At 40.1% G+C, this 23,614-nt stretch overlaps 1 protein-coding gene across 1 annotated transcript in view; it reads left to right on the forward strand.

Moving 5' to 3' along the window:
* Window positions 1–21,598, forward strand: part of RALA (RAS like proto-oncogene A) — a 30,455-nt gene extending 8,857 nt beyond the window's left edge. Inside the window, exons 2-5 of the mRNA XM_034061046.1 lie at window positions 10,826–10,986; window positions 11,809–12,017; window positions 15,323–15,497; window positions 19,637–21,598. Coding sequence (XP_033916937.1) covers window positions 10,873–10,986; window positions 11,809–12,017; window positions 15,323–15,497; window positions 19,637–19,759 — 621 coding nt within the window. The 5' untranslated portion in view covers window positions 10,826–10,872 and the 3' untranslated portion in view covers window positions 19,760–21,598. The remainder of the gene's footprint in view (window positions 1–10,825; window positions 10,987–11,808; window positions 12,018–15,322; window positions 15,498–19,636) is intronic.
* The last annotated feature ends 2,016 nt before the right edge of the window (window positions 21,599–23,614 follow it).

Below are 23,614 nucleotides of genomic sequence, written 5' to 3' on the forward strand. Positions count from 1 at the left end.
TGAAATGCAAAATCCAACATGCTCCTATTTTATGAGGTTCTGTTTGGCTGGTGTATTGATGCAGTCTGCCTGTGGGGAGAGAGAACACTTGCCTGTGTTTGTGAAGAGGAAACAGAGAATTTGGTGGTACCTGCTTCTTGATGTCTCTTGCTGATGTCCGGTGCTGGGTCTTTGCGCCATTTGTGCTGTGGCCTTTGATATAGATGTGCCTGCACCTGCTGGAGCACTTGTTCCCTGCATCCTTCATTGCCAGGAGCCACTTAATAAGATGTGAAGGGTAGTGTATTTTGGTATTTCTGCTCTACTTTTGTTGAACCTTCAGCCAGCGGGGCACTGACCACACAGAAGAAGGTGGTCCTGCCTCGAAAATGCTTTATTTGAAAGCTTAAACTTTTTCTGTGTTAGGAATTTCATAGGAGCATTACTCAAGGCTTTTGTGTTCATTCTGTCTGTGCTAATACCTTGGGAGAATTTAAGGGTGTTCATGTGTATTTTCACTGTAATGCTACATGACTAGCGAATAATGCAAAATGGGTTGTTTTGAGTGGGATAAACTCTGTAAACTGTCACTATCAGAACTTGTCTCCCTGTGAAGTAAGATGCTTGCAACACAACAAGGCTGCTTCTACCAGCCAGAATCCTAACTTATAGAAGGGATGCAGGTAGCATCTGTTCAATAAATTTCACAAGACAGCTGAATGCAGCTTGCCATGAACTTGTTTTTGCCTTGCAAATACCCTGTGTTTCTAGATTTCTCTGTCAGAAGTTAACTTTCCTGTCTATAAAGCAGTGAAACTATTTGGGTGGAGTTTTGGGTTTAGTAAGTGTGGATCTTAGGTCATCCTTCCTGGCTGTAAAAATGACCATATGGATATTTGCTTTTTCTAGAAAATACACATCTGATATTCTGAACCTCTAACTAAAGGAAGAGTATAGGATTGCTAACAACTAATAAGATACTTGTGTTAGAGGAAAACCTGATGAATGGACTTGTTCTGGCATGCCTGTATTTTTCAAGTGTGTCTTTTGGAAGCCTTCTTCAGACTTTAAATAATTTACTTAGGGCAATGCGAAGTGCTTGTATTTAAATCTTCCTTAAATTTCTTTAGTGAATGTTGAAGTTTAATTGTACAGGGGCAAAAAGGACACAGTGATGTGGATGTCTTTCGAAGTATGGTTGACAAGAAATGGGTTTATGATACCGAATATGCTGTAAGCAACTTTTTGAATGCAGAGCTCTGGAACAACTATTACAAGTGAACCACTGAACTCATGCTGCAAGCTCTGGCATAGTGCCTTCGAGGGAACTCCATTTTTGTTGCTTTACTGAATAGCTGTAAGCAGCAGCTTTGTGCAGGTGTGAGTGATGCCTGACTTTTCACTGATAAGTTAGCTTCCAAATGTGCTTTCTTAAGCTTGACACGCAGGGTGAAAATGGCTGTAGCTTGTATGTCTTAGGTGCCACTATCTTAAATGTATTCTTGAAGTGCTTCCCGCTCAGTCCTTAGTTGAAGAGCACTACCTTAAGACCCAGAGTTGTTGATCCTGTGTTACTAAAAATCATCTTGTAGGCTATGCGTTGCCCTTTATATTTTATGAAAGGGGAAGAAGAGAATCTGTTATGATTCTGAATCTGAATGCTGAGTAAAATTCCATAGTAGCATCTGCTTTATGTAGCATCTCTCATGAATGGAACATTCCTGACTTTTGTCAAGGGACTTGATTATGGGTATTTGGTGTGGGAGCCTCTTCTGCAGATGTCCCCCTCTTCTGTTTTAGCCTTTCATTCTTTCTTAGTTTTGCTTATGCTAGAAAATGGGCTGTAGGAGCATAGCACCTGTTTGTCTGTCTTGCCTCTGAGTCCATGCAAGTCTGCATAGCTTTGACGGGATGATATGTAATTGTTTATTCCTTTTACCATGATTGCCATTACTGTTGTCTCCTCATGGTGTATAATGTTAAATTGATACAAGATTAATACCTCCTGTTACTATGCTAGATTACAGACCTCTGTATTTAGAAGCTTAATCTAAGAGAAAGACATGGCTCTTCCATTTTATGTTAAGGCAGCACTCCAACACCATCAGCCTCAGAAATCAAGTTCCCCCAGTGATTAGAACAGACTGAGATAGGGTGCCAGCCACATAGTGACCCTAAGGAAGCAGAAAGTGTTTAGAGTCTCACGTAAATGTGTGTATTACCATAATTACTTCACAGTGTAACTTTAGTCAATTGAACTGTGAAAACAAGCTTGTTGGTGGTGTTAATTGAGACACTGTGCTTGAGTTTGCCACTTTTCCTGCTGATCTCGGGATCAGTTCAGATAAACCATTGCAAGTATCTAGAATTCTTCCAAATGTCCTGCAATAACCATTACAAAACTTAGAAAAAGTGAGGAATCTTCAAAAGCTGCTATACTATGGTTGGGAAATCTTACTTGCATTGTTTTTCCACAGTGTTTATAGGCTGGAGGTGCTAAAGTTCAACGTTGCAGATTTAGAAACATAGCATAGTTAGGGTTGGAAAGGACCTTAAGATCATCCAGTTCCAACCTCCTTGCCATGGGCAGGGATACCTCACACTAAACCATGTCACCCAAGGCTCTGTCTTCACCTGACTGCCATGATCTTTCAAATATGATGGACAGTGGCTTAGCAACTTCATTTGCCAGCTCCTTCAGGAGCTACGGATGGATTTCATCAGCTTTGTGTTTTTCTGGTCTGCCACTTGTGCTAGCAAGCTTGTTTAGCTATCCAGGTATCTGTCCAAAACCAGTATAGGTTATTTTTTGTCTAGAGTAACTTCCGAATGCTTTGCCACCTGGCTGTTGCAAGCACCATTGCTATTAGAAGGAAGGATATGGGAGTGTTAGTCAGGCTGTAGCTGGTTCAGTTTTTATCAGCCTTGCAGGCACACACAGTTGAGATTTGTGTTTTGTCAGCTCTTTATGTAGACAGTGATGTAGCTGCTTCATTTTCTCTCAGTACACTGCAAGGATTAGAATCTTAAGACCTTGGTTTTGTTCCAGACTATTTCTGCTGTTCAGTTTGTCAAGGTTTTCTTGCCTTGCTCCCATATGGGTTTCAAGAAATTTCTTTATGCAAGTGCTTCTCCAGAGGTCTTCTTGCAGGATGCCAGAGGCTTTCTGGTAACAAAGTGCTGAAATGATAACTTAAAACATATGGAATACGTTATCTATTCTTACTTCAGAAGCTGCTGCGTTGTTCATCGTTGTGCCCAGAAGCTGGCACTAGGGCCCTCTGGAGCCTTGGAGAGACTTCTGTAAAGTCAACTTGTTTACTGTTTGCTAGTGATTTAGTGACTTCTTGTTGGAGGGATCTCGGTTCTTATGATGTCTTAACAGTGCAGGTATGTGGGGACCACTGTTCTTTATAGCAGCATCATGTGATTTATAGAATGGATGCTGCCTCAGTCACTTGAAGAGTTCACTGGTTGTCTCTTCACGTTTCAATGCCTGGATATGGTTGCAGTTTGAGGTACCTGTCTCAAGAAGCTGGGAAATGTAGGTCTTTTGCCAGAGGAAATTTGCTGCTGCTGAGAGATAGAACTTAAGTCAGTTTTCTACCCTTTACTTAGTAGATGCGTAGTCACCTTAGTAAATTTGTGGGTGTGGGAGAGACAAGCACCTTCTTTTATGGTGTGCACTAGAAAGCTTTGGAAAGTAGCATTCTTACGAAACCTTGAATGTGGTTTAACTGCTTGTTAAAGTCATGGGAAGCTATGAATCCAGATGCCCAGTGAAACAGGTTTATGTCAAAGGATTATTTTCAGGAGAAAGCTAAGGAAACTGTGAGTTTCTAGCTTGTTCTGAGGCTGAGGTTCAGGCGGCCTCTTTCCATTGTCTCATGAGGCTGGTCATTTCTAAGATAGATTTTAATATTTCGGTTCAATTTCTTCTTTAGGCTGTCACTTAAGATTTATGGTGATTATTTAATATTTGAAATATTTGTTCTACCTTAATAAAATACTGATGTTACTTCATGCAGAGCTTGACAGATGTTGCACATTAGAACTGTAATAAAAACACGGGTCAAACTCAAGGCATGGAATGACACTTATTACAAAAATGCTGATCTAACCTAAAAAAACTTCCTTGCTTTCCAGTTGCTAAAACAGCTGGCATCATGTATCCCATCCAATGTCCTCATATATCCTGTCTATTTCTGGGTCATGGGGTGTTTCTGCTGATCTGGTTTGAATATTGTAATTAAAAGCAGCTGTTGGGAGGTTCAGACTCTGCTTGCCTGGAGTTGCCTCTCTCCACTTCCAGGAATGCTTTTGTTGCAGGAATATCTGAGTCATTCCTGAGGTGTCTTCCAGATATTTTGCATCCAGTGTGCTAGGCTGCGCTGGTCATTTTTAAGCAATACATTCTTCAAGTACAGTTTTGCTGTTGTTAACCAGACTGAAATGAGTGGACTCGATAAAGAATGAAGTAACTGGATGAAATTGTGATTTATTATTTTTTATATAATAACAGATGAGATTATATTGCTTGGTAGTCCCTGTGGACAGGAAATCACAGAATGGTTGAGGTGGGAAGGGACCACCAGGGGTCATCTAGTTCAAGCACATTGCTCAGGGTTGTGTCCAGATGGCTCTTGGCTATCTCAAGTGCAGGAGACTCCCCATCCTCTCTGAGCAAGTTATTCCAGTGCTCAGTCACCCTCACAGTAAAGTTCTTCCTCACATTCAGGTGGGCCTTCCTGGGTTGACACTTGGTGATGTTCTTGGTCCTGTGCCTTTTCTAGAAAGATGAACTTTTTTGTAGGTCATGCAGGGCAACAGAGCTGTGAATCACTTTGTGGGAATTAAGAACATTGGAGAATATTCCAACTCACTCTAGAAGCTGGGGATACTGTCAAATAATTGCTATAAATTTTCACTTCAGAATGAGATAAGAACTTGCAGCTAATATTTGTGGAGGTGAGAGATAATACCAAGTGTGAAGTAGAGAGCAGTGCAGGTGTTAGTTTCTTCAATTAGAAAAAGAAGTTGGGAGTTACTTGTTTAGAACAGCATCAGTGATACCTCCATTACTAGATGTTCTTCAGCTGTTCAGTAAGTGAGTGACACAATATTTTGCCTTTCTGGAATTACTCTGGTCAAAGCATATTAGCTGTAGTTCTTAGTACTGTGCAGGTAGCTCATATAATTGAATTATTCCTATCCCTTCAAATGTATCAAATTGTAATTTAGGTAACAGAGTCTAAGCAGGTGCTGCCATGTATCAGCTACCGGTTGTAATTGATGCTTATTATATCAAACAGTCTTCAGGGGAGAAAGTTACTCATCATAAAAGTGAGTGTGTAATGAGGTTAATGTGACAGTTGTGCAAATCTTTATGTAATCTCTTAAAGGAAAGGAAACAAACTGAAGTTTAGTTTTGATGTAATAGTTTTATGAAGGCCATAAAAATGACTGTACAAGAAATAGTTTTGTAATTGAAGATAGACACCACTATCGCTACTTATTATCTAGCATTTACTATACTAACTGTACCAACTATCTTAAAGCACAAAGCTATGTTTAACTAGTCTCCTTCAAACAAATGACTGCAGCAAATCAAAGTCCTCCTGCTAAGGGCAACAGCATTTTCACAAAGCCTGCATTCAGCTTTATGTATAGTGCTGCAGAAGATGCCAGCTGAATTTGTGCCTGTAATGATGTGACTTGGGTGTAATGCTTCTCCTTCCCTGGCTGTTGACACTGCATTTACAAGGCTCCAGGGGATCAAAACAGGCTTCTGGAACTCTTTTAGTCACATTCTCTAAGAAAATTAGTCTGGTCACATGCTCTGTTCTTTGCTAATTCTTGGCCTGTTGGCTAGTTTTGGGTACATTTTGACAGAGGTTTAGGTATCTTAGATATGATTATTCCCATAAATTTCCCAAATACATGCTGCTGGCTAAAGAGGGAGAAATCTGTACCAGTGCTCTCTCTAAAGGAAGGAAGACAATCTGAGCTGGATGGCTGTTGCCCTCTTGGTACGCAGCTACTCTGGCCTCATTTTTTTACTCCCTTTTAGTATATGAATGTTGGGATTATTGCATTGATACATAAGGAAGCGTGCTCTGATTGTTTTGGAGCAAGTTATTCAGTAAGGAAAAGCCACCTGAGAAATAGACAACTTAAGAGAAGTCTTCTGAAATATATCAGGTGAATAAGATAAGTGAGAGGATAAAAAAAACTAAGTTTTTTTTCACCAATAAACATTTTTAGGTCTCAGTTTATTGGGCTGAAGAACTAGATGGGAGGACAAAATAAAGACTAATGTAGAAAGATCAAGAATTCCTGCTTTTAAATTCCTCCTTGCCCTGTATTTGCAAAGATAGTTCCCTGAAAATATTGTCACTGGATATAAAACCCTTTTTTTTTTCTTTTGTGCTGACATCTGATCTTCTTCCTTGCTCTTTGGATCTGGATAACTACTCTGTGCTCCAAGACTGTACGTGGGAGTTATATGCTTACTGTATCCAAGTCTCCTAACAAGAACACTTCCCAGCTCCTTCCTCTGGTGAGTGGAGCTGGATGTTGTATTTAAATCCAGGAGGATTCAGAGATAACACTGTGTTCCTTGCACCTTTCTGTGTAAGGTGTGAAGCTGTGGAGAAGTTAGCACTGATACAGGTAGAAGCCAGTCACTTACGACAGGCAACAGTTCTGTTGCTGCGTGATCTTAATCACCAAGGATGATCTTTAAAGTTACTCAGCTGCTGATTCTTCATTCCTTCGACTGTATTTCTAGACTGTTGGACAGGATGTCATTGCTGATGCTAACATGAATTACAATTGATACTTCTGCAATTCTTATCTAATTGCTCCCTAACCTGGCTCTAATTGGAAATGCTGCCACTAAATGGAGCACAGAATTGTGGGGGGTAGTTACCTGCAAGCAGGCAATAAGCAGCTGTAGCAGCTTTGAGAACTGCTTGCTTTGGCTGAGCAGTCACTGAAATTTGCTTGTTTGTGCCCTTATCTGCTCATGGATGTTGGGAAATGCAGTTTGCTAGGAGTTGATCTGCAGTGGAGGTGAGGGCGGATCCATAGCTTGGTGCTTAGACAATTCTCTTGCCCTTCTGAGTGAAGACATGGCAGTTGTTGAGCCAGTGAAGCTTTCACTTCCCTTTCAACTCGTTGGACTACACAAAGAACTACTCAAAAATGAACTTTCCTATATGTCATCAGCTGCATTGCTGTGATGGGGATTACCAGTGGGTGTGATGAGATGCTGAGTGGATAATCCAGCTCCTGACAACACCCTCCCTGGCTCTGTGTGAACCTCTCTCTGCTCTAGGGTGACACAGCATTGATTCTACTGCAGGATAAGCCTGTGTTTATCTTCTGACCCCCAAAGAGTTTCACACTGTGAAGATAAAGAAAAACAATAATAATGACAGTACCCCCCCCCATAAGAAGCAAGTATGTTTTTCTGAGCTTCATGCAACAGGATTCTTGCCACAGTCTCTGTCAGTTTTGTCATCATTATAAAGCAGGACAATTCAGAAACTTGATATGACCCAAATTAATACTACTTATGAAAATGTCAGGCTACATAAATTAAGGGTAGAAAAAAACACTTTGCATGAAACTTCATCTTGGGTGATTTACTGTTAAAATCAGAATCTATGTTCCTGTTTGTTTTTGAAAGCAGACTGAAACAGGTAGATATATGTGGTAGTAGTTTAAAATTTACCACTTCCAAGGTCTTTTTTCTCACTGGCAGAACACTTGTTCTGAAGCAGTCTCTCTGGATTGAGTGTTGTTTGCTCAGTATCAGACTGTACTTACTTTGCTTGTAACTTATTTCTCTTTTCACACTGTCTACTTTTCACCAGGCCTGAATTTTGCCAGCATTATATCTTTATTGGATTGTGTAGAACCTGAAAGCAATTTGACCTCCCTGAGCCTCCTCCCATTACAAAATGTGGTAGGGTATTTATGACAAGCTTACCTTTAAGATTTGAAGTCGGTGGTAGCATAGTTTTACTATCTTCAGTATCTTACTGGAATGTTCTTCACTGACAATTATTGATGACTTGGGATACTGCTTTGACTGGTTGGGTCAGGTTTTTCTAATTCTCAGTTTCTTTCTTTGACTCAGTCTCTTAGGCTGCTTTGGGATGATGTTATCAAGGCTTTGAAAAATGCATCATTGTTTTGCCTTTTCAAGCGGGTGTCAACTGTTGCACAAAGTACAAGAAGTGGCAGTTTTTGTCAGGCTGGGACACTGCTTGTTGAATTGCAACTTCTGGTAAAATATGAATGTTCACATTGCTCAATCTACTTAAGGTCTTCAGGTTAATTTACAACAGATAGTACAGTCACACATTACTATTGTGTATTTGAATTTTTTCAGATAGCTTTTGCACAAACTCGCCTGCTGGAATTAGTTTGGACTTGTTCAAGTATTGAAGTGTTTATAGAATAGTCTGAGCTGTTGTCAGTTGATGACTGGAATTCAGGGGAATTTTCTTTATGCTACTCATTTGCAGCACATAGTAAAACTGAACAAGCATGACTTCAGAATATGTTTTTCCTTTTAAGAGAGAACTACAGAGAGAAAACAACGTGGAGCAGTTCAAAATGCAGTGGTGTAGGCTGTCAATATACACGTCGTGAAGTTATTTTCATGTTCTCGGGCTCCCTCTTGCGTAAAAAAGCAAGCAGTGGTTCAGTTTTTATGTGGTTAAGCCACGATGGCCAAAAGAGAAATGTTTTTTGTGCTCATATGTCTCCTCTTTAAAAGAACTGGTAGCATAATGTTAGTTATGTTTCTCTGCTGTATCACTACAATTAGCACAGAACCATACTCGTGCTTATTTCTGTTACGCAGTCTTTCTGGGGAAAACAACTTAGGGGACTTAATTTCAGTGACATTTTCAGGATTCTTTGGCAGTAGAACAGGAAGCGGCACTGGTGTGATCCGGAGAGATTTTCACATGGGTGTGGGTTAACCTTGCGGGCAACTAAGTACCAGAGAGCCATTCGCTCTCTTCTCACCCTGTCAGGGGGATGGGAAAGAGAACTGGAAGGGTCAAAGTAAGAAAACTCAAGGGCTGAGATAATGACAATTGATTATGTTTAAAAATAAGTCAAAATTGTTCACTGCCCATTGACCAATGCCCAGCCAGTGCCTGAGCAACAGCAGCCCCAGCAAACTTCCCTGACAGCTTTTCTTGCTAAGCCATGGTATGGGATACCCCTTTGGTCAGCTGCCCCAGCCTGTTTGCTGTCAGAGGATGTGAGAACCAGAAAAGGCCTTGACCCTGTGTCAGCACCATTCAGTAATAGCTAGACCATCTGTGTGTGATCACTGTTTTAATCGCAAAACCAAAACATGGCACTCTGAGCTATGCTGAAGAAAATGAACTCTCTCCCTGCCAAAACCAGTATACTACTTCATCTGTTTTAATTCCAGGAAGGATTGACTTAATCCCTAATAAAGCCTCAATCATCATGTTTTTACACTTAGCCTCACTGCTCACGTTCCTCAACTAGGGGTTTTGATGTAAGTTTTCAGAAAGCTGTCATGCATTTCTGATTAAGCTGCATACAGGGGGACTTCTTATGCAGAAGGATGTAATTTTAGCATGAGATTGTCAAATGATCACACTGGGTAAAGGTAATGAGGTAATGGTGTCTTGTTACTACACTGGATTGTCATCTGATAGTTCTGCACACATCTGTGTTGCCATGTGAGCATGCTCTTTTTGAGCTTTATAATTAGCAAAATGTAAGTTACATTTAGCTGTCAGTTGCTGCTATAGATGTCTCTTGATTTTGTACCTTCTGTAACATAAATGTCATTGTGGTTTTTGGACATCAGAGCTTGTTTTGACCTTAAATATCTGGGGGAGCTTACATCCTGTTACTGTGCAGGGACTTTACCATATCTTAAGAACAGTGCAAGCTGATGAAATACTCTGTCTTCAAATAATGTGAATGCCATTATATTATTGTTGGGATAGGGAGGGAATGAAATGAAGGTGTGATAGCAGTTAGAGGTATGCTAAAAACATACCCTGATTTTTTATAAAAACCTAATGGAATTGTTACTTTTTGTCCATGTGCACGTGTGTGAAACTGTGTGAATTAAGTGTCATAGAGCCCTTTGGTATTGGTGAGAAGAGACTGTCTGAGCAAGCAGTGGTGGGATTGAGACAGCTATTCCAAACACATGGAATTAGCTGCATTTGTAGTCTAGGAAGACAAGCTGCATCTTTCCACTCCGTATAAACTAGATTATTTCAGTTCCTGACCGACTTACTGAAACTGGATATTTTTAGGATTGAAGTGACACATTTGTGTTCTTTCCTCTGGAAAAGTACCCTGGTTAATCTTCGCTGCTGTTGCTGTGTCTTGGTGCTTGCTATTTAAGTTAGAAATTCCTTGAAATGTCTGTTTTCTTTCCCCTGCAGCTGTCATATCTCATGTTTCCTGTATGGTGTTGACTCCCTGTGGCTTCCCTTTAGGCTCTTGCTTAGTAAACTACCAAGAACCCTTGACCAACACTGTGTCCCTGAAAGTCTTTACATACCAAGATGTAAATCTTTTCCTTTAATTGCTCTTGGATGCTTTCTCTTGTGCCCTTTCCAAATGGTGAAGGAATTTCTTTGCTCTTGCTGCAGGATGGATGAGCTCGGTATGATTTGTGGAGTGGCTTCTAGTGGAAAAGCAGATAGCTTCAGTTCTGCTATCTTCAGTTAAAACTTAGATATGTAGGGATTTAAAACAAATCCACTTTAGTCAGTGCATGTGGGGGAAGGAAAAGAAAACTAACAAAGCAATGTTTTTCTTCTAGATATTTTTTTTTTCATTTTATACCTGTGAACTTTCTGCAATCCAAAGATGGCAGCAAATAAGCCTAAAGGACAGAATTCTTTGGCTTTACACAAAGTCATCATGGTGGGAAGCGGTGGTGTAGGAAAATCTGCATTAACACTACAATTTATGTATGATGAGGTAAGAATCTGCACTAGAAATTATCTTGGGAAATGTCTGCTATATAGTGTTATTTAAGCATTCATTAGTACAGTTATTTGCAGAAAGAGTCTAAATGTATAGGATGTGGTATGGAAGTCAGGTTAAATTGAACAAAAAGGCTTTTTAAGATTAGTGGTTTGCTCTCTAGAGATACCTGTGTAGGTATAAGCTAGCATTTTTCAGACTTGTTTAGCAAGTCGATGCTCTGGCACATAACCAGTATTTTTTGCCATTGTTCATTTATTTGAACTTATTTATTAGGACTTATTTAGGTATTACAGCTCAAAGCTGCTTCCCTTAGGTGAGTTGCATGATGTCTGAAATGATGACCATTTTTTCAATGTTTTTTTTTAGGCTGCTCTTCAAGTTTCTTGTTTCCTTACTTTTCCCCAGTGAAAGTCATTCTTTGTGATTAAAATGAAGAAGTTATAGGTTCAGCGTCCTTTTAAATTGATACTAAATATACTCAAAGTCAGGCTTGCCTGCCTGCATAGTGGACCACAGCCAGATGTTGTGCTTGACCAGAAGCAGAGGCTTGGGTAGTGCACAGACATTGATGTTGTGCAGTTACCTCTAGAATTTCCTTGTAATGGCTGAAGAAAGCCAAAACCATAAACTGTTTGGGCTGATGGAGAACCTGCTTTAACTATGAATCATTTTAGTAATTCACATAGCCAAAATACATATGCTTGTTAGTACTGTAACCATGTAAGATGTTTGTTATATCCTTTATACACAAATAGAAGCATTTGCATTGTACAGGCATGATTTTTTTATCATGAAGATTGTTATTTTTTCTAGTTTGTTGAAGATTATGAGCCCACCAAAGCAGACAGCTACAGGAAAAAGGTGGTTCTGGATGGGGAAGAAGTCCAAATTGATATACTGGACACAGCAGGGCAGGAGGACTATGCTGCAATTAGAGACAACTACTTCCGAAGTGGAGAAGGCTTTCTTTGTGTCTTCTCTATTACAGAGCTGGAATCCTTCGCAGCAACTGCAGACTTCAGGTAAGTTACAAGGCAAGATAATTATTCTAATTACAGTGAGATAATGACAAGTGATATTTTTGTTTGTTTTATATTATCCTCTTGACAGTTCAGATTGAATGATAGCTCTTAATGTGGTCACATCATGGTTTGAACAGGTACCTAGCCATGCCTTTGCTATCTCTACCACTTCAAATATCTTTGCTGCTGTGTTTCTGAGTACCAAAAAAGCTATTGCCACAGAGCAGATACATAGCAACATTCAGAGGGCTTCTGCACTTTAAAATCAGTGTTGCTTGGCACTTATGCTATGAAGCAGTATTTGTGAGTAGACATAATGTAGCTGAGAAAAATTGCTTATAGGCTGTGTGGTTGCATGTATGTAAGTACAGTACTGCAGAGTTGTCCTCTTTCTTTTTTTAGTTTTTGCTTCATATAGAGGATTATGTTGTGTTTATTTTGACCTGTGAAGCACCACCTGGAGCAAAAGGGCAGCTGTAGCATGTCCAGCTGCTTTATACTAGAGTACTTTATAGTTATAAAGGTGTCATGACCAGATTCCAGTTGAAAACTGGGCAGCAGAACCATGACTGGTCACGTGAATATGCAAATCGTATTCTGTGAGAGTGAAATGCATAGTATCAATAACACAAGTCTTTCTGCCTCTTGAGGCTGATTTTATGAATGACAGCAGTGAGAACAATCTTTGAATAGTCTATAGTAGCTGTGCATTTTCTGTGAAGGCTTGCTGTAAATCTGCCCCTTCAGTCTTGCTTGGATGGAATTTTTCTCTGTGTAGGATACTGATGTATTTTTGAATTTGCAAGGCAAGTTCTGCATTCACACTTCCTGTCAAAGTCAGGATTTTGCTTAATGGGGAGCAATGTGGTAAGAACAAAATTTGGAACTGGCTTTTCCTGGAGCAATACGGATTTAACAGGAGAAGTGTTTTTAAGATGCTTTTTAGGTATGCAGCATGTTGATATCCTTATAATGGTAAGAGATTATTGAACAGGCAGCAGTATAGTATAGGTGTTTTAATTTGGGTTGAGAGAGGAAGCATATTTAAATCACTCAGCACTATGTTTGAAAAAAAAGGACAAAAGAAGACCAGGGTGTTTTTTTACCAGCTCAAAGTGTAGTGGAATAGAAGAAAACCTTTGAGAGAAAAGTCAGGACACAAATACAGAAATTATCTGCATCTCAGAAATACTGTCACAGTTCAATTTAATGTCCTCTACATATCAAGAGTATTTAATGTTATCTCTAAGAGAGGAGGAAGAGGTATGGAGAGGGGAGAAAGAAGAGAAAAATCTCACTAGTGGTCAGTTTTGTGTGTCATTATCTGTATGTTTACATATTTTGAGAGGAAGGGGCAGGCCTTGATTGGTTTGCAGACTGATGATATTGTCAACTGTGAAGGACTATTTAGTATAGTTGAGCTCTTCTAGAGTGCAAAATGAACTATTCAGATCTGTTTAAAATCCTGTTATTGCTTCAAAGTACATGATCTTGTATGGCTCTAGAAGAAGTCCTACTTTTCCAGCAAGGGTGTGTGTTGATAATACATGTGCTGATACAGCAAAAATGGAAATAAAAATCCTTTCAGTGAAGAGATTAAGCCTCTCTCCATTCCGAATGTGAAATTGCCTTTGAAACTGTAGAAGCTTAAATGCTAAAATGTAACTCAGAAAAATCGCATTCCTTCTGCTCTGTGTCAAAGTAACCTATATCTCTTGAAGGTACAGTTAAAATACCTTTGGCATTCTTGAGCAGCCTGAGGGAATGCTACTTAAGAGACATATGAAAGAAAGTGACAATTGGATATTTGTTTCTATAGTATTCTGTCCTGTTGGAATGGCAGAGCTCCAGCATCAGAGCTGTTTACTGCTATTCAGGGTATAAATATTTCTTGTTTAGAAGACATCAGTCTTCAGAGAGGGCTCAAAGGAGAATTTTGCCATCTGTATTGCTGTCAGATTAACTTTCTATGTGGTGAAATTGTCTGGCATCACCTGAACAATTAGTGTTCAAATAAACCAGGTTTTAGCAGAAGTCTCATACTAATGCAGCAATGCACTGAGTTTTCTTCTCTCTCTGGCCACCCTTCCTAACCCACTGTCTATTCAAACTACTTCTGGATAGCTGCAGACCCTGCTAAAACATTCATGTGGGTATTTGTGAGGGAAAGGAGAAATGTTGCTTTAACTACACCTCAGAGTTGAATGCGGTGTTACAAGCTACATCAAATACATACTCGTTGGTTTAAGAAAAAAAGCTAATCCTGGGCAGTCTGCAGTTTCTCAGTGAGTAATAACTTCCTTCACAAGACTGCCTGCTGCACAGAGCTTTTGATAGCAGCAGTAGGATCCTGCTGTATGCAAGATCAAGGCCCTTTAGGATACCAGTTAATGAGCTCTATTCAGCTTCTCTCCATTCAGCTTTAAATGTGGCAACAAGTTTTACCTCAGCCAGCAAAAGGAATTTGTTTCCCTGTGGATTCTTTCAAGCTTTCAGAAGTTGCTCCACAATAAAGGGCTATATTTCACTACTAACTTTATGCTCCTTTCTGAGACACCATAGGGAATGTGACTCTTCTGGGAAAACTGTTATTCCTGGTATTTTTAATGCATTTCCAATTAGAAGAAAACTTTCATTATTTTTTTAAGTGTTGAGGACTTATGTACCAAACCATTCGTAGCACAGGGTTTTATTTACAACTTTAAACCCTTCACCCTAGCATTTAAAACACTAGAAGGGTCTGTCTTTAAAAATCTGATGCATGTAGAACTCATACCTGTACACTGGCTTGTAACTGAATGGAAGGCTCTGCAGAGGTCAAATGTAATCGACTTGCAGAAGATTCATGAAAGGAAGAGATTTTTCTCTTGGTGGATACTATAAACCATTTTATCTGCATTAAAAATGGCACATGTATTAGGGAAAAGTGAAGTGTGAACCTGAAGTTTGGGTAGCTTAAAAATGGCAGTCACAAATAAAGGCAATGGTTAATGCTGTCCAGACACACCTTTATTACAAGGAATGACTTATTAATATAAATTCTCACCTAAACCAATCTTATTCTACTCATTTAGTTTCTTACTCACCTCCTTCCTTCCTGGAGGACTAGCTGTCTGTCTCAATCTTCATTCTGTATAATGTCATCATGAGGTTTAAGATTTTACTGTTATGTAAGCTTCATAAAAGAAATAAGTGGGTTTTCACTGTAAGATGGAAGAGTATTTAGTCTGAGTTCTTTTTTTGTGTTCTAAGAATAGTACTTCATGGAAAGCTTAATTTTCTTCCTTTTTTATTTTCCTCTCCAGGGAGCAGATCTTAAGAGTAAAAGAAGATGAGAATGTTCCTTTTTTGCTAGTTGGTAACAAATCAGATTTGGAAGATAAAAGACAAGTTTCTGTAGAGGAAGCAAAAACCAGAGCTGATCAGTGGAATGTTAACTATGTGGAAACTTCAGCAAAAACACGGGCTAATGTTGACAAGGTAATAAACTGGCCTCTTAATACAAAGAATCTCCTCACCAGTTTTCATTTGGTATCTCTTCTCTGTGGGTCATACTTTATATGTTCATTATTTTAGCAATTATTTTTGTGAAATGTGAATCAAATGCTTTTCTCCCTTAGCTTGTGAAGTGTGCATGACTAGGGGACTTCATGTAGGACAGTGCACACGTGAGGTAGAACGAGTTTATCCCATCCTAAACCGCAAGGAGTCATTATACAAGACTTAATTTTATTACAGATTTCTTAAGGCAGCTGTTTTGTCCTAGACTTCTTATTGTGTTTTCTATAACTAGAAGACAGTCTGCTTCTGAAAAGTGAGGAATGGTGTCTGATCCTCAGCCAGGATAAAACAGGTTACAGAAGCAGGGAAGGGGGGGATTGGAGGCCTCTCTATATTCCCATTCCTTTGATGCAGAATGGATAAACCCTTTCAAGCTCTGAGTAGCCTACAAGAGCCTCATGGGTTTCCAGGGGTAAAACATGGTTCAGAAGGTCATGAGGTAAGAGATGGAATCTTTTTCTCCAAGAAGGTAAATTATCAATTAGTTGAAAGTATTTCAGTTATAACCCTATAAAGCAGACCTTCTGGGACACAGAATTCAGAGTAACTCTCAGCCCTGTAGACTGCAAGAGTAACAGATGTGTGGCAAAAGAAGTAAGTAGTTTAGTTCAGCATGCCAACCTTTCCTTCCAGAGCTAGTGACAGACTTGATCACACATTGGAAAATTCTCAGATGTAAATCCTTACGTATGAGCTGTCAATTCAGTTATTTCCTTACAGTGTGAGGAACAGTTGATGCAGTAGCATTGGATCTACCTTTTCTCTACTCCTCTGCCTTCCTCTTTAAAGAGCTCACTCTCATTCCTCCCTGCAAGGGGGTAGGCAGTACAGGATTACAGCCTGTGAGGCACTGATGTTGCTAATGCTGCTTCCTGTGCTTGTGCTCTGAACATGGAGTAAAAAGAGGCTGGAGACAGGTTGGGAGGAGCCTCACCCACACACCACAGAAGCCATGAGAGCTGCCATGCACTCTCTTTCTGCTGAAGCTCTGAAGAAGCATCTGGTATTCAAGGCAGTGCAGTTATTCTTCTCCCCATGCTTCTTATGAGTGGAGAAGGTTGCAAGTTATCCGTTTACCACCTTCTTGTGGTTGATTGATGCTATGATGGCTTGTTGGTTGTCAGTATCCCAGGCACAAAGAAGGGATCTTTTGGTAAGATGGACCTTGTGCTTCATGGATGTCCTGGCTGAGAGTGGGGGCATGATGATAACTAGTAGTTGAGTGCTATATTTTAGCCACTGTCAGGACTGCAGTCCTGAAAGTAATGAATTGGTGTTTGCCTTCAGCTGAGCTCAGCACAGTTGGTATGCTTCTGTTGTAGTTATTTTTGCTTTTCTCTTGCTTTGTGAAGAAAAATGAGATTGGGAGGGTGTTTTTAGTGCAACGAAACAGGAGACTTGTTGGCTGAAATGCTGCCAGACTAATGTGTTAAATATTAGTCATCTCTAAAGAATGAGCCTAAACCAGTGATTCTTTTGTTTTATCTGATAACTGTCAAAATGCCTAGGGAAATAGCCTGGGGAAGTGTCAAAAGAGCAGTTAAAATAATGTACTGTGTCTGTGGATGCAGTTTGCTGTGGGTGTTTGTAACTTCTGGGAAACAGAACTGACTTGAGGACGTAGGTGCTAGATGCCCTTAGCTGCTTGTGGCAGACAAAGGCTATATCTAACATGAAGGAAGCACGGAGAATTTGGCTGCCCCTGTTAGATGATAAGTCATTTTTGTTATCTGAGAGACGGAGCAGATGACAGTCAGGGTGTGCCCCTGCTTCTGGTTTCATAGCATTACAGAAATCTGCAGTGCAGCATGGGTATTTTTCATTGACTTCTGAAGAACTCTAAATGATGGCTATCCACATCCATGGATGGATGAGGTGCCTGGAGTGTGGGTGTTCATGAGAAGTACCTGTTCATTTCCATGTGGATTTCATTTTTTGCTTGGAAGGGCTCCACCCTTGCTGCCCTGTCTGCAGCTGCCACTTCCAAAAGTGTGCTTGTCATTGGTATGTGTCATGCTTTGGGAAATAGCCCATGGTACCATGCACCTTCTTCTTCTTTTGTGTGGTTGTTCCTGATCCTCATCCTTCAGGTTCTCAGTCTTCAGGAAGCAGGGACTGCTTGATCAGTGACAAGTTCTCTAATGTAAATCCTTACATTTGCACTGTCAGTTGAAGCGGGAGACCTCTAGGGGGTTCTCTTCTGCAATAACTTCAGCTTGATTGTTGTCTCATCGCAAGTTGTCTTCCTGAAGACACAGGTTGTTCAGTACTGCAGCAAGATCTTCACGCTGTTCTGTAGAGAAAATTAAGTCAGTTAAATGTATCAGAACTGAGTCTTGCTGGGTTTTTTTTTTGTTTTGTTGTTATAAAATACACTACACCTTTTAGTTTTGGTGCATGATTGCAGTTAACATCCATCTACTACACTCACATTGAAACCCCCCATTCTTCGAAATCCATTTGGCTGTCACTTAGCAGCTGGGATAAAAGACCTGTGTGTGTATATATATATATGTTTTTAATAGCTCTCTAATCATTAGCACTTTCACACCCAGGGTAGGCAACTACAGAGCTCCAGGTTTATTTTTTGAGCTGGTGGCATTATGGAACCAGATTGGTATGTACAGAATTTGACATGCTGTAAATAGCACACTGTACATGAGGTTTTGACATGCTATAGTGTGGGAGGCTTTGTTGGCACCAGAAAATACCAGGTATTCTTAGTTAGTTGCAGCACCTGAAGCTATGGGGCTTGTTACATGAACTTAGGTTATCATCCTAGGGGACATCTGGCTTCTCTGAATTCCAGAATAGCAGGTTGGGTTGGAGAAATCGTGGTCGGCTTCCATTCACTTTGATAAAGGTGACCCCCTAAGCATCATCATAGATAGGTGGTGTACACCAGACAGTTAAACACAATATCAGTGCTTAAGCAAATTGACAGTTACCTCTTAGTGTTAGTGCAGATTTAAGTACAAGCAACTAGCTTACTGCCCATTTAGGAACCCAAAGGTAATCTTAGTTCTTGACAAAAATGTTTAGTTACATTGACTTTCTTTGGATTCCATGTAATGAGGGCAGTGTTTTTGCCGCAGTCAATACTAGATGAGTGTCATTGCAAATAAGAACATACTGAGTTCTGTAGAGGAGCTTTTCAGCCTGTGCCACTGTCCATGTTTCATGGAAATTGATCAGATCCCCTGACATAGATCTAGGCAATATCCCCTGAGAGGAAGAAGTCTTATATTACCATAAATCAGTTATTTATATTATCATATAAATCAGCTTAGCTGATTTCCTACAATAAATACACAAAGATGAAATGATAATTTGTTGTAGCCTCCTGCAACTCAAGGTAAGAAAAGCTTCTTTTCAAATGAATAAAGAAGCTTTAAGTAGTCCAGTCATAAAGCTTTAACTGACAGTAGTCTGGCGTAGCTCCAACTTGATCATTTTAGTTTCCTATTAAACCATTTGATGAAAACTGAGTTCACCTGTACTTTGGGATTACCTGGCCTAAGAAATTGTTTATGTACTTGTATGATTAATAACTCTGGTTTGAAGGAAATGCTGCTTTTTCTTCTTTCCCAAGTCACTTTGTGTTTTTAGACTTGCATCACAGGACATACTGGCCATGAAAAGTTCACTGTATGCTGGCTACTTCTGCATTAGTATGTGTTACACTTTACAAGTCATCACTGAAAAAACTTGAAACACAAAATGATTTCCCTGAGTCTCCTCAGTAGGATGTAGATAATACATGTAAAATAATCTTGGCTGGTGATGAGACTCTTGGTTCAATCCTTGTGGAAAATGGTCTGCCAGGGTTCATAAGCAAGTATCAGGAAATGGGGAATATAATGGTGCCATGAAAGAAGCAGGATTGCATCAGATCAACTTGGCCTTTGAAGCCAGTGAAAAAATTGGTTTTGCTTTGTTTGCTTAAACTAATGGCATGTAATTGACTTTATGCTAAACAACTGAAATGGATAATCAGTGATAGCTTAAATTAACTCCTATGTCTTCTGACTGGTTTTGCATTTATACCTTTTTTTCAGGTGTTTTTTGATTTAATGAGAGAAATTAGAGCCAGAAAAATGGAAGACAGCAAAGAAAAGAATGGAAAGAAGAAAAGAAAAAGCCTAGCTAAGAGGATCAGAGAAAGATGTTGCATTTTATAATCAAAACCCTGAATTCCTTTCCTACCCTGACCGTACTAATAAAACACATAATTTATAAGCATGCCATTGAAGGCTCAAGTGACTGAAATTTCTCTAACATGTTGGAAATTGTAATGTACCACTAAAAGCATGAATTGGAGCTGCACTGAAAGTCAAATTCACTGAAAAACAAAAAAAATGATGTGGCTTCCAGGGAAGCAAAGTTCAGTCCATTTCAGAATTGCCTACCTTCTCACATTTCTGAATGTAGTGTTGCATTGGCAGTCTTTGTTTAATAGTGAACAGAGCGGGGAGTAATACTTTGTGGGTTCTTGTAAAGCATACTTTTTTATCACTGGTAATTGTCAATTCATCTTGTCTTTTGTTACCTTGAAAATGACAATTGTGAACACGCTCCCTCCCGAAGCAGTGTGCAGTTGTTTTGCCATGGACTGATGCAAATTAGAAAAGAATAATGGATATGCAAACAGTTCTGTTGGGGAACATTAAATGTGGTTCTGCATTACCTGATTAACCTACAAGAGTGATGTAATCTTTCACATTGAAACATTTGAATATGCCTTAATTTCCAAACCTAAGCATAGTGGGTTGCTTAATCAAGGGTGTATTTTCAACTCTGTTGCATGAAGACCATCCCTGCGCATCAGTGCGAGACTGACCTCTCCGGAGAGCAGTTCTGTGAATGATTCTGCTAACTAGCTGCCTGCTAGCAGTGTCTCTTCTTTCCATGTGTGCCATACTCTGGTATTGTGAATAATACAGAGCATATTCCATCATCTGGAACTTGGTAAACCATATGGTATCTCAAAACTAAAAGCTCAGAATGCATACAAAACTCAAGTCATGAGCCTATGGCACATCTAAGACTGGAATGGTTGTTTGAAACTTAATGTGCTGATACCTTGAAACTTCCCTTTTGCAAGTAGTTTTTGTTGTCTAGCTGTTCCTTGGGTTTTAACTCCCTGGAGCTGGGTGGAGTGGAGCTGATTCAGTAGTGCTACTGTGTTTTGAGTTAAGATGTTGTCTGGGAAATTCTGCTGTCATCGGTTCATTTCTTTTGTGTTCCTGATACTCTGCTGCGGGAACATGGTGTGTTAACGCTGAAGCTCTTTGCAGGTTTTGTACTGTTTAGTCTTGTTTATGTTTATTTCCAAATGGGGAACACTGTAGCTACTTTTTCTAGTTAATGTTGATATTAAACAATCAAACATGCTTCACAATACAGAAACATTTGCCATGAGCATCCAAAATCCCCAAACAAAACATACTGCCTCAGTTGCTTCAGAACAGCAAGAATACTAGCACATAGCTAGGATGCTGCATCTTAACTAAAACTATACCAGAATGTTTGAGGGTTTTGGGCTCCTCTGGGGTAAGACAGGCTAGACCAATTCCACAAACTGTTACACTTTTTATACATGTGTAAGCCTATAACTGACAGTTGAAAATGTGCTCAAGCAAACTAGGTAACGAATATTTAACTTCCATGCTAACAGACATTTTAGGGACTCAAGCCGTAGAAGTTATACTTGTCATGTTAAATATTTATCAATAGGAATTTTGTATGTGCATTGAGTAGGCTGCCAAGTGCAGAATTGAAGTTACTCATTTAACTGGCAAATAAGCCAGTCTTCATCTTACTGTGTACTCATTTGGGTCTATTTAGCCAGGGAGTCTAACCACTAACTTTGTGACTTTGCTTTGGAACCTGTATACTGGGAACTGAGGTGTTATGAAGCCACTGGACACATGAAACTTGTCTTGGCTGATGCCTTGTCCTGTCCTTTTATTTGCTATTTGAGCCATTGAAAGATGAATAAACTTCCATTTTTTTAAGTACTTGTGCAGTGTGAATTGATAATTATGTTCCTGATAAACTTTGCTGTAGCTGATGCTGCTTGTCAAGCAGTTAAACCCAAGTATTCCAGAAGCCTTTTCTGTGAGTGTGTGAACAAAGCTGTAGATTAGATCAGAACTGATTAGTCTGAGAAAAAGCCAAAAGCAGATGGAGGTAAGCTTGTACCAGAAGTTATTTTCTATAGGTATATTTGTAGCTGTAAAACTTCCATTGACTTTTGAAAATGCTGGTTAAGAAATCCGTGATCTCCTCCGTAGTTTCTGTGGCCTTCTGATGAGCACACAGTTGCTTAACAACAGTAGCCTTTGGGATCACAAGGTAGCGTGTTCTTGGAGACCCCATTAACATCAGAGCAGCAGGTAAAATGACCCCTCTGGCAATGGTCATGCAATAAAACACACTTTGTATCTCAGCCTTGTGCTTGCTCTATTCATCCACAGGAGCCAAATGTTTATATTCATATGTGAAAACGGCTTGCTGGAAACTCTTTGCTTACCTTTTGGGACATGAAGCTTTGCAATGCTTCTCTGGTTCCAGAGTTGGGTGGGCAGATGGGGTGTACAGGGTGACAGTCCAATGCAAAATGCAGAGCAGCAGCGCGGTGGCTGGTGTGAGAGGAGTGCATACAGTGCATTTAGCTGTGCCAGACCTGGATCAGAGGGTAAGGCTGAGCCTACAGCAACTGAGAATTGAACAGGTGAAAAGCTAATGGTGTACCTTAATGTCTAAACTCTATCCCATTACTGTGAGACAGTCAGCTCCTCCAGCCACCAGGATGTATAGTCGTGTGTAAACTGTTTCTTTCCAGACCGGCTTTTGCCAGATTTTGGCTGTGATTTCAACTTAAATGACTGGGTATGTTTTTAAGACATGACTCATGAAACAAATCTCTCCTTGCATGTTTTGGTGGGAGATTCAGTTTGTTACTAAAACTCAATGGTAGGCAAGGCTTTAGTGTGGCTGTTGCTGGCATGTAAACTGATCTTTGATCTAAACACATTGGCCAGACTGGGATAGTTTTGGTTGAAGTTTCATTGTCAGAGAGGTGCTAAAGCACCTCTGCCCTTGAGATCTGCCCAGGAGCAGAGACATGACAATGTTCTACTCATGTTCAAAGAGATCCCAGCTGGATCTAACAAGCCATCTCACTGATACGGTCCATTCTGGGAGAATATTCAGAACTGTAATTTGGTTTCTGTGTGCTGGGGAAACATCCAAGTTTGAGTTGTTGGGAAAATCAGTTTGCCTCCACCCTCCTCTTGATTAATATTGCACTTGGTAATATTTACACTTGCAAGTGGGTGGCTGTGTTACACTGGATCTGAGGCCATGATCCTGCACGCAAACTGAAGATCATTTCTGGAATAACTTACACCTGGGAGGGATTGTGAAAGCCCCTGGGAGGTGAATAATGTAACACAAATTGAGATGAGGAGAAGACAGGAAAGGAGAGCAGAGCAGAGGAGGGGAAGGAGAAGAGAAAGGGAAGTGGCAGTGGAAGTAGCATCAGCGGTATCTCAGACCTGTAATGGTGATCTAGTTCTGCAGGAATGGGGGGAAGGATAGTTTACAACCTAAAACTGTGCTAAAGGTAAGCAGCCTTCTCAGATGTAAATCCTTACGTATGAGCTGTCAATTCAGTTATTTCCTTACAGTGTGAGGAACAGTTGATGCAGTAGCATTGGACCTCCATTTTCTCCTCTGCCTTCCTCTTTAAAGAGCTCACTCTCATTTCTCCCTGCAAGGGGGTGAGCAGTACATGGTTACAGCCACTGATGCTGCCTCCTGTGCTTGTGCTCTGAGCATGGAGTAAAAAGAGGTTGGAGGCAGGTTGGGAGGAGCATCATCCACAGAAGCCATGAGAGCTGCCATGCATTCTCTTTCTGTTGAAGCTCTGGAGGAGCATCTGGCATTCAAGGTAACACAGAGTTATTCTTCTCCCCATGTTTCCTATGAGTGGAGAAGGTTGCAAGTTGTGCACCTACCACCTTCTTGTG

This window comes from Melopsittacus undulatus, chromosome 1, assembly GCF_012275295.1.
Source record: "Melopsittacus undulatus isolate bMelUnd1 chromosome 1, bMelUnd1.mat.Z, whole genome shotgun sequence".
Lineage (NCBI taxonomy): Eukaryota > Metazoa > Chordata > Aves > Psittaciformes > Psittaculidae > Melopsittacus > Melopsittacus undulatus.